We start from the raw sequence: 17,244 nt of genomic DNA on the forward strand, positions 1-17,244 counted from the left end.
AGCAAATGTGGAAACAAACTAGAGTTTAAAGCAAACTTCTTATGCATAATATTTAATGCAACCAAACTTAGTAGAGTTTATAACAACTTTTAATCCACCAAAACACCAGCTGCAACCGAATCACAATAAAGTTATAATATATTCATCCTGGTCCCAGATAACTCAGCTCGTTGAGTTGAGAATTTTTGGTCCAAGGTTCAGGTTTAATACGCGAATGTAAAATTTGGTCCAATGTTCAGATTTAATACGCAAATGTGAAATTAGTCGAGATACATGTAAGTTAATCAATATACTACAAAATGCACATACACTATTTTAGTTCGAATTCGAAATAGGACCAAACATAAAACTTGCCCAAAAGTAGGGGTAGGTAAAGAATAAAATACAACAAAACATACTCACCCTTAATTACATTTCAATTTTCCTATTTCTTTCAGAAGTTAAAAACACTAAACATTATTTTGAAAAATTGACATCATGTTATAGAAAGCATATATGGGCCCATAATTGTCGCATTTCTTTGCTCAAGTGCATTGCAAAATGGAAATTGCAGGTATGAATGATGTAACAAGGGCTCCTTATTCCTTAAACAATTAGAAGGCAATACTGTAAATTAGTGCCAATATGAGGTCATTAACTTGTTAAATCACAGGCTTACATTTTGTCAAGGATTAGTTTAAGTAATTAATTAAACAATTAATTCACTAATAAGCCAAAATCAAGCATATGCTAAACTTTAAATGGCATAAATGTAAATTTTTCCAAATTAGAGGGCATATCAAATTATATTTTCAAGTTTAGGTTTACCTGAAAAGTTGAAAAGACAAGGAAGCGGTCTACGATATTACTTTACAGCTTTAACAATTAATACATTGTATAATATAAAAATAATAAACACCTTTAAAATTAAATATTAATTCCAAACTTCTTTATTTTATTAAATTTCCAAGACGGACTTGAAACCATTCTCTTAACCAAAATTAATACTTCGAATTTTGTAATATAAATATTATTTAATAATTACATATGGAATATTATAATCACAATTCTTATTTATTAAATATCATTTTCCTGCTCTTCTTTGCAAAACCCTAATTTCAATTCCTTCAATAATTTTTCTGAAATCATCAGAAAAATTATATATATAATTTTCATATATTTTTGTATGAATCAAGTCCCGCCATTGAAGCTCTGTGTATACTCAGACAAAGCTACAACATAGTACTGTTGCTGTAAGTATTTTTTAACTGTAGATTTTATATATTTCTAGTTTGATTTTGATCTTCTTGTAATCAAAGGCTATGTATCTATTTCTTTGTTGTTCTTGTAACTTAAAGATTGAATCTTTATGATTTTTTGACTGTGTTCTTTGTAAAGATTGAATCTTTATGATTTGTTGACTCTGTTCTTTGCAAAGATTGAATCTTTTTAGTATTTCTGTATAATGGTGATTGAAAGATTTGAACTTTATGATATATTGATTGTGTTCTTGCAAAGATTGAATTTTTTTCGTGTTTCTTTGGGAATGGTGATTGAAAGATTTGAACTTTATGATTTGTAGGTGTTAAGATTATAAATTGGAAGAATATATTTTGTTGGTTGTGTTCGATTTTTGGAGAAATGGAGGGAAAAGATGATGTGCAAATGGCTCCAAGAACTGAAAACATAATTCATTTCGGGACTGAGTCACCTCCGGTGCCTGCTCCGGTTGTGGCTCCGGAGGGAGTGGCAGTGGCAGGAGAAACTACGGTGAGTACAGAGGGGAAGAAGAAAAGGGGCAGGCCAAGAAAGTATGGCCCAGATGGGGCTTTGGCCTTGTCTCCGATGCCAATCTCGGCTTCGATTCCGTTGAGCGGAGGTGAGTATCCTACATGGAAGACTAAGAAAGAGAAGCCAATTGACCTGTACATGAAGAAGCATAGAATGGAATATGGCAGTCCACAAGGTAAATTCAATACATTCATGTATATGTCATATGTATATAAATATAATGCTTTGGTAATTCTTTGATTGTTGCTCTAATTGACATGATGAGAATATAGTGTTACTAAATTTAGATTTATGAAGTCAGTTATATTGTGTGAGATTCTATTACTCTGGCTAGAATAATTTTTTATCTGGGAATGCTGTAAAAAGTTATAACTGCAGGAGATTGAGAGAATCTTTCTGTTCTATCTTAAATTTTTTTTACCACAAGCAAGATGCTTTAAAAAAGTAAAGAGTACAATTTGGGTACCTTCATGTTTTTATAGGTGATGCCTCTGACCAGAGCAAGTTTGTCTTTTACCTAATAATTGGATGAAGTTATGGTCAGAGTAGGACTAAAGGGATTGGGTGACTCATTTTTTCTGATGATGATGGCAAGGCTTATCTAGCTCATATTTGCAGTAGAATATCTTAAAGCTTGATTTGTAAAAGAATAAACCTTTACTTCTATACATCTTTGATTCTCTATAAATTTATTTAGCTAACTCATAACATTTGAATAAAGTTACTCAAATGTTCTCTTAATATGCAACACTTATGATAATCCCGTTGTTTTATATTCAAATCTGCTGTCAGTAAAGTTAGGAAACATAAATGTATATTTGCATATGGATTATGGAGTGTGTTCAGAAATAATATCTAGTAAATGACTGAATGTCCACGTGGGCAGATCAAATTACAAATGGGGAAGGGGATAATCGAACCTGGGACCTATTTTACAGGACACCAGTCTTCGCCACTGGGCTAGGATCTTATTGGCTTATCTTTATGCAAATTTAACGTATGTAAACTGTAAATTTGCCTGATGTGCCAAATCCATGACTGATAAAATTATTTTGTAGGTGAGAAGGAGGCTTACACTGCTGGTGCAAATTTTACTCCACACATAATTACTGTTAATGCTGGCGAGGTATTCCTGATGTACATCATTATACTATATATATCTCTCTATATATACATGTATCTGTGTGTATATGTGCGTACCCTGTTTCGTAAATTGTACGGTTTTAATGACGGTTGACAATCTAAAAATCAATCTAGTTGTTATTGTGATAAGCTATGATTTTTTTATATATAAGTGGGGACTGGGAAGACGTTAATAAAGCTGTATTAATATTTTTTTTTATCATTTCAGCACCGCGCAAGTTTAACACCCATCTATTTAATGTTATGAACAAATCAACTGCAGGAATTTGAGAACCTTCATAAATTAAAGTTTTGATAAAGTTATATAATACAGAAATTTAATGTTATGAAATTTTAGATCCATACCTTCTCTCCCACTTCATGTTCCTTAATAGTTCTGAAGATCATAAAAGTATAGGCAAATAAATATTTTCATGTAGCATTAGCGTTAACTATCCGTCATAACAGTCTTACACTCGGAATATTTTCGACTGTAGAATCTAAGTAATTCAAAGAGGTTAGCAATCTCACATGCTACAATAGAATTTATACTGTCATATTCAGTCTGGTATATTCACTGTCGTATTGACTTGTTAAGAAAATACTTGGGGGCTAGAAAGCAGGGATTCTTTGGTCACCCGATGAATCCCCGTATCCCCACGAACCACCGAATCGGATACTCGGATGCTCAAAAATCTCAACTAAAATTCATCTTTTTTAATATTTATACTACCAACAAAAGTTGTTTTAGTTTAAATTCTTGTGTTTTAGATGCTTATATCATGTATTTGATCTATTTTGCATAAGAAAGCTAATTTTGTTAGTAAATTTCATTATTCATGGCAGCAAGTATATATTTATAATATTTGTATATGTACCGTAATCCCCCCCCTCCAATCCCCATATTTTTTTTGTCGAATCCACGTATCCCTGCACTATGCACCCGCATCCCCGCACCCGTATCCTTGCTTCTTAGCTTGGGGGTAAAAGAGTTTGACTGTGATTTTAATGACGTTAGCCATCTCACATGCTACAATGCTGGAGATATAAGAATGACATTAGTCACATTCTAAGAGTATTATTCTAATTGTAATTGCTCACAGGACGTCTCGATGAAGATAATGTCATTTTCTCAGCAAGGGTCGAGAGCTATATGTATTCTTGCAGCAAATGGTGCCGTTTCAAATGTTACTCTTCGGCAGCCTAATTCTTCTGGGGGCACTTTAACCTATGAGGTGTGCATTACTTGTAATTTAACAAACATAAATTTTCATGGTATATTAGTAACACTGCGATTTATGCAATGCTCCGAGACTCTTAATATTGCTCCAAAGTGTGGTGAAAGTAGTCATATGCTCTACATTTGTTCATATAACTATTCTGTCTCCAATAATATATTTCGAAGGGTACTTTGTAGAGAACCATATGCTTTTGTCTTCTACAACTGCTTCTCTGCGAGAAAATTTGCAGTAAAAGTTATGATGCATGAAAAAATCTGAAAGTTTCATATGATAAGAAGTTTCCCGTTAGCAGTTAAATCAGAAGAAAGAATAGTAAGTGGTGCACCATTACGATATTTTGTTGAATTATGAAAGAGTGATATTATTTTTTTGTCATACAGTATAATATAATGATAGATGATGTTTTTATTATGAAGTAGTATACCTTGGAAAGACATCTGTTTCAAGTAAATAGTTTTTAGTATGGAAGAGTGATATTTTTGTTTTGTTTCTCCCATGATAAAGATTTATAGGACATCTGTTCCAAGGAAATCAAAATACACCAAGGGGTCTGATGAATTCTAGAAGAAAATTCTGTGAAGGATCATATATTTCAGGAAATTATTTATCAGAGATTAATATTATATGCTTTTTGCAGGGACGTTTTGAGATCCTTTCTTTGTCTGGGTCCTTTAGGCCTACTGATAGTGGGGGAGCAAAGAGCATAACTGGTGGTATGAGTGTCTCCTTGGCAGGCCCAGATGGACGCGTCATGGGCGGTGGACTTGCTGGTTTGTTAGTAGCTGCTGGTCCTGTTCAGGTTAGACAATCCTTAAGATTAGGGAAAGAGAAAAAGGTTTTTTTTTTTCTTATATAGGTGGAGGGTTGTAAGGGACTTCATAAGATATATGTGGCTGATAAGTTTCTTTGTACATGATCCCAAATTGAATCCAGGGGATTGGGGACATTGTTTTATTTATTTGGTTTTGTGATTTTCATGTTAAAAGTGAATGTGCGAGGAAAACAAAGAATTTGAAATGTTTAATGTGTAGTCACTGCACGTTACTGACTAAAATCTTTGGTGTATCAGGTTGTAATTGGCAGCTTTATTCCTGGCTATCAGCAGGAGCAAAAGCCAAAAAAACAGAGATCCGAATTTGCACCAACTATTTCCCCTATCCCTGCTGCTAATCATGTTTATGCAGGAAGTACTGATGCAATTTATACTGGTCCGCTGAGAAGCATCACCCCTGCTTCATATCATGGAGTCAATGGAAGTGCTGGTAACTTTGTTAGTGGCCCAACAATTGTAGCTGTTGAGAATAATATGTCCTTGCCCAGAGAAGGCCTTCCTGTTGTAGCAGCTGAAAATAGCATATCTATGGCTGGAGATGGCCAAACTATCGCTGCCGAAAATAACGGATCTAAGCCAGGAGAAACAGAAAAACTCAGTCCATCAAAGTGCATGGTTTCATGCTGATCTACTGCAATCTGTATCTTAGTTCTTTTGGGTAGCTTAAGTATCAACCCTTGAAGACCCCCAAAACCCCCATGCCGAACAGGCTAGTTATCGTCAGAGACAAAACTAGGTTTGTTTTCAGGTTGGTTTAACCCACAATATCTACTACTTTTCTTTTAGCGTAGGACTTCAGATGGCAAATTCTCCTTTAGCTGTAGCGACTGTTTGCTGTCTGATGTTGTCGATGTAGAATTTAGATGTCTCTGGTACTTTGTTTTACTTTCCTGACTCGCTTATATCAGGATGGTTGAAAATCGAATTTTATATATTTTAGCCGTGTGGTTTAAACTTATGAACTGCTGTAGTTGAACGAGGTTTGTTAGCATGTATGATGCTCGTATCTTCTAGGGTATTATTTTTACTGCAAGTTTGTTCAGAAGAGTTATTACCTTAGTATACTTTGGATGAAATTATGCATAATGTATGTAATTCATAATGTTTTATACCAAAAGGACAACAAGACTGGAGAACGTAACCAAATTTGAGATTCCTCAAGTTAGCAATAAATAAAAATAGATCAATATTTTTTACGGAGTAAATTGTTATTTTTATACGAAAACTGTTTAAATTTCTATACAATCGAAGTAAATTTCGTCATGCCTCCCGTAAAAAAAAAAGCATTCGTCATGCCTGAATTATTAATTTCGGGGTCAACTTATTTCCGGTTGGTAAGTAAAATTATTGGTGAATGAAAAAGATAGATGAAGTACAGTACAACAACCAATTGTTAAATTAGGTCAATTATGTAACAAATGCGAAGTATTTATTTAATGAATGTTTGTTAGACCAGTTATATTCTTTGAAGAAATATTTCTTGCCGAAATTTCATTCGGTAAAAAAAAAAATAATAATTCAACACAACAGAATAAAAATGAATTAGTATAACTTGTAAATTTGCAATATGAGAAGTAGGATGTGGCAAGGTGAGATATGCCCACATAATTTTCATTCACTCTAATGATCTCAAAAGCCTTTCTATAAAAATAAAATTGATAAAGCAAATCTGATTTTCGGATTATATTTCTTAAATAATGTTAAATATTATCAAAAACCTTAAGAATTTTGAAGATTTTCATAAAATCGCACAAATAATATTAATCTCAAGATACAAGTTTATTTGAAAAATAAAGACATTCACGTCGACAATAAGTGGTGATTTAAGTATTATATAAATAAGGGTACAAGTTGTTAAAAAAAATTACACTGTCTCTTATATATTTTTTCATACGAGTTTTCATCGACTGAAAACAATATTTTATAGCATAGTTAATAATATTAGAAGTTAAATTTCTCTTCTTAGAACATATTAAACCACAGTTAAGTGACTCACAAATTGGGGTACGTAATAAAATTAAAACTTTTAATGATACACATAAATAAATTATTACAGAAATGTGATCTTTTATCTGATATAGACCTTGGTTGACATCAGATAACAGACAATTGTGCAAGTCAAGTACAAGACATGCCAGTGATTCGCAGCTCAACGATATTTACCAAGTCTTTTCCAAACTTCACGACAAATGAACTACACTTTGTATGGTAAAAGTGACACTGTGCAACAAATATTATTGAAAAACAAAGAACTATTCAGTCTTTAGTGTTACATTCTTACTATTGTACAGAGGTACATAAACTCCCCTGTTAAGAAATGGTTAGACTAAACACAAACAGCATATAAGTGTGTTCATTGGATCACAATAGATTTCTGCAACATCTCACTCTTCCAAGCTTGAGTAGTCTTATCGATAAATGCTTCAATTCTTTCTCTCAGTTCATCATCTTCTTCTTTCCTCCCTACTTCTTCGAAATTTAGCAGGTTTCTGTCTACGCATGGCTCTATGAAACTTCTTGATTCATTCTTATCATTGGATGAAGTATAACTTTTCTTACTTTGAGCAGTCATACCCTTCTCGTTACCACGTGCCAGTTCTTGAGAATGAAGACAAGTACTATCCTCATCACTATTAGTACCTGAAGCTGATTTTGAGCTGCCAATGAGTAAAATGATTATGATCAGATTGCAGAAACAGAAGACGAGAAAAGAATTCGAAGCAACTAAGTTGATCAACTCCAATGTAGAATTGAACATTCTCGCGGTAAGCCAAAGAGAGAGTATATTTCAAAAAAGAGATCAACTCTTGAGAGGCTTAGAGGTTGATGGCGCTAACAAATCCTTTTATAAACAGCTGAGGAAAAACTGTATTATGCAAGCTTTTGCAGTGGACTTTTGAAGAGTACATGATGATAAGGAGTGGTGTGAAAACTGAAAGCTAATGGGGACAATAGGCATATTATATAACATTGCTTGTTCTGTACATACACACACTTCATATATAAAATTAGAAGTCTCCAACACAAACTAAAAGCTGGTATTTACCTCATTATCATAACCCTCCACTATACAAGTCTTGTAATCACCAAATGACCTCACATGGCTACGCCTACTACTTTTTGAGTAGTCCAATTTATACAACTTACACTTTACAGGCTTATATTCCGTGTTTATTCTTTATTTCATCTAGGATGAATAATAACCCATGTAGTGTACTCGAACATAACTTAAACTGTAATAGAAAAACTGCAAGTAGATCAACAAGACACGGTAAACCTTGTACAATTTAAATAAGTAATTAGCAATGAAGTCGATTTCAAAAAACATTGAAGAGACAAAATTTGAACTCAGAAAGCCATACAATACCAACGCAATAATTATAACACTAATTTGCACTAGAACATTCTTGGCTATAAGAATTATGTAAATTTCGACAATGTGCACAATCGTCATCCCTGCTTCCATCAAGCCTTTCTTCTCTTATTCTTCGAGAAACTGCTTTTCTTGAAGCCCCCTATTGTGTCATTTGTGGTTTCAGTCTTACTTTGCTTTTTCATACCTTTCTTCCTTCCGAGTCCATGCTTTGAATTTCTGTAGTCCCTGTTCTTCCTCATCTTATCTGCTTCTTTCTTCCCCTTACCAGTTGGGTCTTTTGCTTTGCCTACAGAAGGATCACTCTCAAATGTACTCTTGTCTTCATCTGCTGAACCTATATCACCATCTTCTTCTGATCCGCTTAAGCCACTTTCTTGCCTCTCCTTCTGCAATTGCCTAGCAGATCTTTTCTCTTCTTTTTCCTGCTTAGCCTTTTCTCTAAGTTTCTGTGCCTCTACTTCTTTGGCAATTTTCTCGTTTTCCCTTGCCTTCCTTCTCTCCTCAGCCTCCTCAACCCTATTCTTTTCTGCCAGAAGCTGATCCTTGACCTTTTCCAAGTGAGTATCATTTTTCACCATGGCACCGCTATAGCCAGCAGGCGTCAAAAAGGGGCATCCTACAGACTGAAATTTCAGAAAGGCCTCCTTTGTACCCTCCAATGCCTGAGTATAGAAAACAAGTTCTCGTGCCAGGTCATCATTCGCATCCACCTCCTGCTCTTGATTCACATCAAGAGAAAGCTTGTGTATCCAGTCCACATTCTCAGGCCAGCTAATATCTTCCAGCTTATCAAGTAAACCATCCCTGTTGTATATTGCATTTTCCGAAGGTTCACTTAGTCTTATCTCATCTTCCTCATCAAATTCCAACTCAGAATCCGAGGACTCTGTATCTGCATTATTTTCAGCTTCCGCAACAAACACAGCAGCTCTTTTCTGGTGCACCGCCATTTACTATTATCAAGATCAAACCAATAACATACTTTACAAACAAACCCAAAAATCAATTCATAATCACGCAAACATGTAGCACAATAAAATCCACCACATATTGCACCCCAAAAAGAAAGAAAGACTCTTAAATCTTCGCAGATAAAACTTTCAGCCTTCCTACGTTGTATGCATGTTTAAGAAGAAATTTATGCATTTTCTTTTTAAAAAAAAAGAACAAAGGAATTCGCTTAAATCGCTAGGCCATTAAAACTAAAGCTACTCCATCTAACTAATTCTTTTCTGCTAAATATACTTTATCTCATTTTCTCCGCACACACATACACAGACCACTAAAGCACAACAGTACTTATGACATACACGAAAGAGCTACCTAATCTAACATATTCACTAAAACAAGCATATTTAAGTTGCACATAAATTGTTCATTGGATCCAAACAACATTCAAGCTAACAGCGCGTTTATAAAATTTACAGCGAATCAACTTACGAACGAACTTGTAAATAGATATCGAAATGATTTTATAGTCCATAACTTTATCTATCAATTAAATTGAACATATGTATTTAATTTGTTATATGAAACAAGTTATCAATTCATAGTTGTAAGTACATTATTATCAATCAACTATATGTATGAAGCACTTAAAGATACATAAACATATACACACAGCTAATAAATGTGTTCAAGATGAATACTATAACGAGAATCTTACCGGAAAATAGAAGTGACAACCGGAGCTCCGGTAGGTTTAAGAGAGCGAACAAGATTGTTGGTCAGCTTAAACCCTAGTTGGGGATTTAGGTTTAGTTATTGTTCGACTATACTGGGCCGACTTGGGCTGGGCCTAGATGAAAGAGGATTCGTTTTTAATTTGGAAGCAATTTTGTTTTGTTTCAACATAAGACAACAAGATTCAAATCCGATCCGTTTCGGTTTGGTTCGGTTCGAGTTCGAGCCCGGATATTAAAAATAAAGATTCATATCCGATCTTTCGGATTTTTTCGGGATTTCGGGTCGGTTTCCGGTTTAATTCGGATATTTTAAAAGTCATTAATTAAAAATAAATATATAAATATGTTACTTAACACATTTTCATTGAATGCTAAGAATACAAAAATAGTACTCTATCTATTGTAAATAAATGGTTGAGGTCTTACTTTCCTAAATCTATATTAAACGTTCAACTCAATTATGCGTGCTCGATTGTTTAACTAAAAAATAGTACTATACATATTTATGGTATAATAAATTTAATTATCGACAATTATCTAATATATCGGTTATAAAATTTGAATTTAATTATTCGATGTATATAAACCATGTATTATTGTTATAAAATTATGTAAGATATGAATATTTTATCAGATTTTTTTCGGGTTTCGGGTTCAGATCGAGTTTGAAACAGATTTCGAGTTTCGGGTCGGGTATCGGTTTGGTACAACGAAGATCCAAATCCAGATCCAAACTCTTTTGGTTCTAAAATTAAGGTCCATATCCGGATCCAAATCCAAAAAGTCGGGTTCGGGTATATCCAAACGGATCTACAAGATATTCGTGGAAATATATATTCATATATAAATCTTCGAAGGGTTTTATTAAACTTCGGTAAATAAATTAACCGACTATAATCCAAGAACAACAATTTTCTTGCTTCTACAAATATTTACAAATCAAATCCTATACATGATCTACAATTATTTGTCCAAGGATTTAATTACCGTGTAACGATATAATGGCCCTAAATAAAATACAAGATTTAAATTGGGCATTATAACGTTTCTCTAGTGAGAAGTTTAACAAATATATAATGTGCTTGAGCTTCTATGTATATCTCTTTGTTTCTTATTTCACCAACTCTTATGTGAGAGATGATGAACATAATAATAATTTCAATTGTAATCCTTCTGCTTCTTTGGTGTAGACTTTATATATCAATTGGATACGTGGTCAATTTTTTACCACATAAATCAATTGATAGATTCAATAAGTTATTGCTGAGATGTTACTTGCGTTCATGGAGGATTTAACACTTGGTTTCTTCAAGGAAAGTATTAAGTTGCGCCCACAATATACCTTATACATTCCACTTGCGCATACTAGCTTACTAGAAGACATTTTGCCTTAATTTTCTTCCTAACTTGTGCCTACTAGGGCACCTAGGGAGATTATGGGCGCCACTTAACCTCACTGGCGACCACAAGACTCATGGGAAGGGTTTTTACCTTAGAAACATGTTGAGTTGCGACCACTCGCTTCCTATGAGGCCTTAGTTGCGACCCTTGCTCCCTTGGAGGTCTTAGATGCGACCCTAGCTCCCTTGGATACTTTAGTTGTGACCCTAGCTCCCCTTGAAAGTGTTTTAGCCTTTAACAAATTGCTAAGTTACGACCCTAGCTCCCTTGGAGACCTTGGTTGTGACCCTAGCTCCCATTGGAAGTGTTTGTGCCTTAGTTTTTTTTCCAAGTTTAGGGATGACAATTTTACCCGACCCGACGGATACCTGATCCGTTTGGATTTACCCGAACCCGATTTTTTGGATTTAAATATGGATCTGGATCTTATATTTAGACCCGAAAAAGCTTGGATATGGATTTGGATCTTAGGTATACCGAACCGATACCCGACCTGAAACCCGAAATCCGTTCCAAACCCGATCCGAACCCGAAACTCGAAAAAAAACCCGATAGCATATACTTATCTTACATAATTTTATAACAATAATACATGATTTGTATACATCAAATATTTAAATATAATGTTATAATAGGACGTTGGATAATGATCGATTATTAAATTTATTATATTTCACGCTAATATTAAATTATCTAAATGTACAGAGTACTATTGATTTAGTTAAACAAACGCACACACATGTGTGAGTAGAACTTTAACCTACATTTATGAAAGTAAGACCTCGACCACCACATCAACCCTTTATTGACAATATATAAAGTACCATTTTTGTATTCTTAACATTGAAAAAATGTGTTACCTAACATATTTGTATAAAAATATAAATTTCTTTATTTTTAAGTAATTACTTTTAAAGTATCTGAATTAAACGCGAATTGTCCTAAAACCCGAAAAAAATCCGATAGACCGAATTTGGATCTTTGTTTTTAATATCCGGACCGGAACCCGATCTGAACCGAAACATAACAGATCGATTTGGTATCTTACGAAATCCGATCCGATCCGACCCATTTCCATCCTTACCAAAGTTGCAACTACAAGGAACAACATGCATTTCTGAGATAGTTTCTTTTCCCATTTCTTCCCTATTGCTCCTACTAGGTCAAAACTAATTCCGGTACTTAGTTTTTGAGTTGTACTTCAATGTTTTTACTCCTACTAAGCAATAGAATGGTCTCAGTGACTCCTACTACAATGTAGTGATCACTTTGACTTTGTTTCTGTAGACGCTTTAACCCTTAAATTGTCCCGTCTTTAAGTCTTCTCTCCGAGTCTTCGTATAAAACATATAACCTTCATATTATGATATGAATCCTCACTTAACAATTCTTTTAATGATAATACTTAAATTCCTTTCACGAACCACTGACGCATAGTGCAACTAGTATGGTTCACAGATGACTAACTTCAATTCAGGTCTTCGTAATATATCCTTGATTACATTGTTTATCTTGCAACAACTTTATCGCTTCAAACACTGACTATTAATAAATAATTATACTTTCACTGGAATCTTTTCAGGTACTTAGACAATGTCTTCATTGCTACTACAATCTTAAATACTTCATTCACTATTCTTCACTGACGCTTGAACATATAAATGAACTCCTTTCAGTGAGTATAACTTCAAGAATGCAGAAGTCATTTTTAACCTTCGTCTATACCCTGTCTTCAATTCTTCAGATTCCTATGCTTCAAACACCGTCTATCTTCAATCAATGCTAATACATTGAAACCTTATTGTGGCACTGTCATACTGAAATCTTAACACATCTGAAACCCTGAAAGTATTTAACCTTATTCTTCACTGAGGTATGAACATATTAATGAATTTCTTTCAGTGACCTGTAATCAGGCTTCAAAACTTCTTCTAATATTTTGATTCCTTGTATTTACCTTATCTTGATTTCTTCCTGATTTCTTGTGTAGACGTAGTATTATTTACCTGTCATGTTCTATTGTTGAGTTATCACATCTACTGTTCATACAGCTTCACAATCTCATCAACAATCTTCCCTTATTTGATTGTTAAACCTAAAAAACAAATTAATAGAGAGGATAACTCAATTAACAACTAGAAAAAGCAAAGTACCGGGACTTGTAAATAATGCTACTGGTTTTCTGGATCAAATTCTGCATTTCCAGATTTCTTGAGTAACTGAAATGAAAGATGCTTGTTCCTCTATCACTGAACTGATCTTCAAGTAGTCTCATCTTCATATTATTGGTTCTTTAAATCTCTGCAAGATAACTATTCTCAGTCTTGAAGTAATCATCAGCAACTTCTGTTGTACTACTATATTTCCTTATCTGAAAAGCATATATCTCTCGTGCTTCTCCCATATGAGAGATGACTCTTCCCCCTAAAGAAAATAACCATTATGAAGAACGGTGATGAACCAATACCACTTCTTCTTATCACTAGGAAATCACCTTTGTCTAACACTTCTTCTGTTCAATAGGATATCCATAATATAGAACAATGGTGTAGTGTACATTTGCTTTACCTTTACTTTTTCCTGCCACTTCTCCCCCTTAGTTGAGGAATCCTTCAATATTTCTTATGTTACACTTCTTCTCCTCAAAATAAGAGAAGAAGGTATTTTGTTGTCTGAATGAATTCTCATATAGCACTTGGTTAAAAAAGAAGTAGCAAGTTATTATCTAATCAACGATGCCCCTTAAATACTGCAATAATGGCTTCACAGTTGATCATCATGTTAACCAAGCTTCCTGACATCCTTATACCTCCCAACTGTTAACATAATTGTTAGGCCCCAACTATTCGATTACAATATGTAATTGTTAGGTTCCTAAGTGTTAGGTCCCAGTCATAAGCAGATTTGAGTCCCTGAAGTATAGAGTTGGATCCCTAAGAATCATCTTCTGAAAGATGGAACATTACGAACCATGTTTAGGGAAAGGGAATTAGATTTGGTGTTTCTCTTTCTTCCTCACTATGAGTGTGTGATTCTGTTTTGTGTACCTCACAAGTGTTTCACTCTTCTCTCCACTCGTATTTACACTCATTCTCACAAGTGTATCTGTTGGTGAGACTACGTAGCTGTATGAACAGTTACGTGATAACTCAACACGTTAACAACACTAGAATAGGACAGGTTAATAATACTACGTCTACACAAGAAATCAGGAAGAATGAAGACAAGGCAAATACAAAGAATCAGAAGATTAGAAGAAGGCTGGAAGTCTGTTTACAGTTATTTATTGACAGTCAGTGTCTGAAGTGATAAAGTTGAGGCAAGCTTAACAATGTAATCAAGGCTATAATACGAAGACCTGAATCAGAGCTAGTCGTCTGTGAACCAGACCAGTTGCACTAGGCGTCAGCGTTTCATGAAAGGAATCTGAGTATTATCATGAGAACGATTGTTAAGTGAGGATTCGTATCAGGGAACACATGTTTTATGATTCAGACGAAGACTCAAGAGAGAAGACTTAAAGATGGGACAATTCAAGGAATGTAATGCTCTACAGATCCTAAGTCAAGGTAATCACTACCTTGTAGTAGGAATCATCCTGATCAATATATTGATCTTCAGAAGCAATATCCTGGATGTACAGTTCAATATTTCAGTACAGGAACTGATCTTGACTTAGTGTGATACTCATGGAATAAATGAGAGCAAGAATAATTTCACAAGTGCAGTTTTTATCCCTCTGGTCGCCATAGAGAAGTGGAGTAAATTTTTATAAGGAAAAAAATCCCTCTGCTCCCCTCTTGTCGTCATAGAGAAGTAGAGTAAATTTTTTTCTAAGGCAAAAACTCCCTCTGCTCCCCTCTTGTCGCCATAGAGAAGTAGAGTGAATTTTTTCTAAGGCAAAAACTCCCTCTACTCCCCTCTTGTCGCCATAGAGAAGTAGAGTGAATTTTTTCTAAGGCAAAAACTCCCTCTGCTCCCCTCTTGTCGCCATAGAGAAGTAGAGTGAATTTTTTCTAAGGCAAAAACACCCTCTACTACCCTCTTGTCGCCATAGAGAAGTAGAGTGAATTTTTTCTAAGGCAAAAACTCTCTCTGCTCCCCTCTTGTCGCCATAGAGAAGTAGAGTGAATTTTTTCTAAGGCAAAAACTCCCTCTGCTCCCCTCTTGTCGCCATAGAGAAGTAGAGTGAATTTTTCTAAGGCAAAAACACCCTCTGCTCCCCTCTTGTCACCATAGAGAAGTAGAGTGAATTTTTCTAAGGCAAAATTTACACTCTATACACTCTAGTCACCACAGAGAAATTGAGTTGAATTTTTCTAAGGCAAAATTCACTCTTGGTCACCACAGAGCTTAAAGTACCAGTTGTCACCACAGAAATCTCAGCCACATATTTATTGTATAAAGACTACACTTTGCAGCAGATCTGAATAGTTCTGTTTATCATCTTCTCCAACAAAAAGAGAGCTGATAAAACAAGAAGCGGAGATTTATAGAGAAGCTCCGGCACCTTGAATATCCGTTTAACTTCTCACCGAAGTAACGTTATAATGCCCGATTTAATTCTTGTATATTCATAGGGGCATTATAATCGTTACCCGGTAATTAAATTCTAGTACAAACAAAAGCTAGATTATTGTATAGGATTTGATTTGTAAATCTTTGTAGTAGCTAATAACTTTGTTGTTCTTAGATTGTAGCCGGTTAATTTGTTTACCGGAGTGTAGCAACACCCTCGAGGATTTATATACGAATATATATTTCCCCGAATACTTTGTATTCCTCCTTTTTATTGTTCCAAACACTATTCCTCTCAAGAACACGAAACCACAAACTGAGCACTAAATATTTTATCCGCTAAAGATTTGAAAGAATTTTTAATTTAGTGATTATCGTATTCAACCCCCCTTCTACGATAATTCGGGACCTAACAGTATCATTCCTCTCATAGCTCCAAAAATCCAGTTGTACCTACGAGGAAATCACCTTAGCCATCCTTAAGGAGGTCACAGGTGGAGAAATGGGATTTCGCAAATCCCCATCCTTGTTAGACTCGTCAGATAAATCTAAGTCATAAACTACAAGTTGCTAATTTCCTGTTAAGGGTTCCAGATTTGAAGTCTGGTGTAATAACCCCAATTTTTGGAATTTTTTTTTGAAACCCTTATGAATAGTGCTTTTGCTGAATGAGAAAACTTTTCATGCCACACTATGTAGGGGTTCTGATATGGATATTCTGAGATTTTATTAGTACTTTATATGGGATATAAGTGTATGTAAAGATCGTCAGAATCCAAATCCGAACACTTTGATTTTTCCCGGAAATCCACTAGGTACGGAAATAATTGAGTATAAGGTAACAGGATAAAAAGGATTTAAATTAAAGGATTATAAGAGAGGATCATAAAAGGAATATAATATATTGAGTAAGGTTAAGGGAACCTAAGTAATAAGATCCCCGGTATGATCCCTCAAAGGATAAACGAAAACGAAAGTTAAGCGAACCGTATAACAGATCAGCGGTCATTAGGCAAACAATTAGAAGCTAATCAAAGAGATTAGAAGGGATGATGACATAGCAATGTGACATAAGCATGACATAAGGGGAAGGAGATGTGGTTGATTTTTAACCACACAAAATCAAGGGCAACTAGGTAATTTACTAAAATAAGACAAAAAGCAACCAACCAAGCCAAAACATTTCATTTTCATCAAAAAACACAAAACCCCCATTTTCTTCTTCAAGCTCTCGGCCTCTTTTCTTAAAAAATGAAAGTCCAAGCTCCTCCACTTGCTATTTTACAAGGTAATTATCCT

The 17,244-nt window shown here is 34.6% G+C and overlaps 2 protein-coding genes across 2 annotated transcripts; one reads left to right on the forward strand and one right to left on the reverse strand.

Moving 5' to 3' along the window:
- The first annotated feature begins 1,059 nt into the window (after positions 1 to 1,059).
- LOC141667562 (AT-hook motif nuclear-localized protein 7-like) lies at positions 1,060 to 5,992 on the forward strand. Its single transcript, XM_074474107.1, has 6 exons — positions 1,060 to 1,232; positions 1,562 to 1,945; positions 2,829 to 2,896; positions 3,996 to 4,127; positions 4,771 to 4,932; positions 5,203 to 5,992. Exons 2-6 carry the CDS (start codon positions 1,621 to 1,623, stop codon positions 5,590 to 5,592), a joined length of 1,077 nt encoding a protein of 358 aa, XP_074330208.1. The 5' UTR covers positions 1,060 to 1,232; positions 1,562 to 1,620; the 3' UTR covers positions 5,593 to 5,992.
- A 2,237-nt stretch (positions 5,993 to 8,229) lies between these two features.
- LOC141668503 (putative rRNA-processing protein EBP2 homolog) lies at positions 8,230 to 10,144 on the reverse strand. The gene is made up of 2 exons (XM_074475389.1): positions 10,008 to 10,144; positions 8,230 to 9,294 (listed from the first exon to the last, which is right to left on the reverse strand). Exon 2 carries the CDS (start codon positions 9,289 to 9,291, stop codon positions 8,431 to 8,433), a length of 861 nt encoding a protein of 286 aa, XP_074331490.1. The 5' UTR covers positions 9,292 to 9,294; positions 10,008 to 10,144; the 3' UTR covers positions 8,230 to 8,430.
- Between the last annotated feature and the right edge of the window lie 7,100 nt (positions 10,145 to 17,244).

The sequence above is a fragment of the Apium graveolens genome, chromosome 6 (genome assembly GCF_009905375.1).
Source record: "Apium graveolens cultivar Ventura chromosome 6, ASM990537v1, whole genome shotgun sequence".
NCBI lineage: Eukaryota > Viridiplantae > Streptophyta > Magnoliopsida > Apiales > Apiaceae > Apium > Apium graveolens.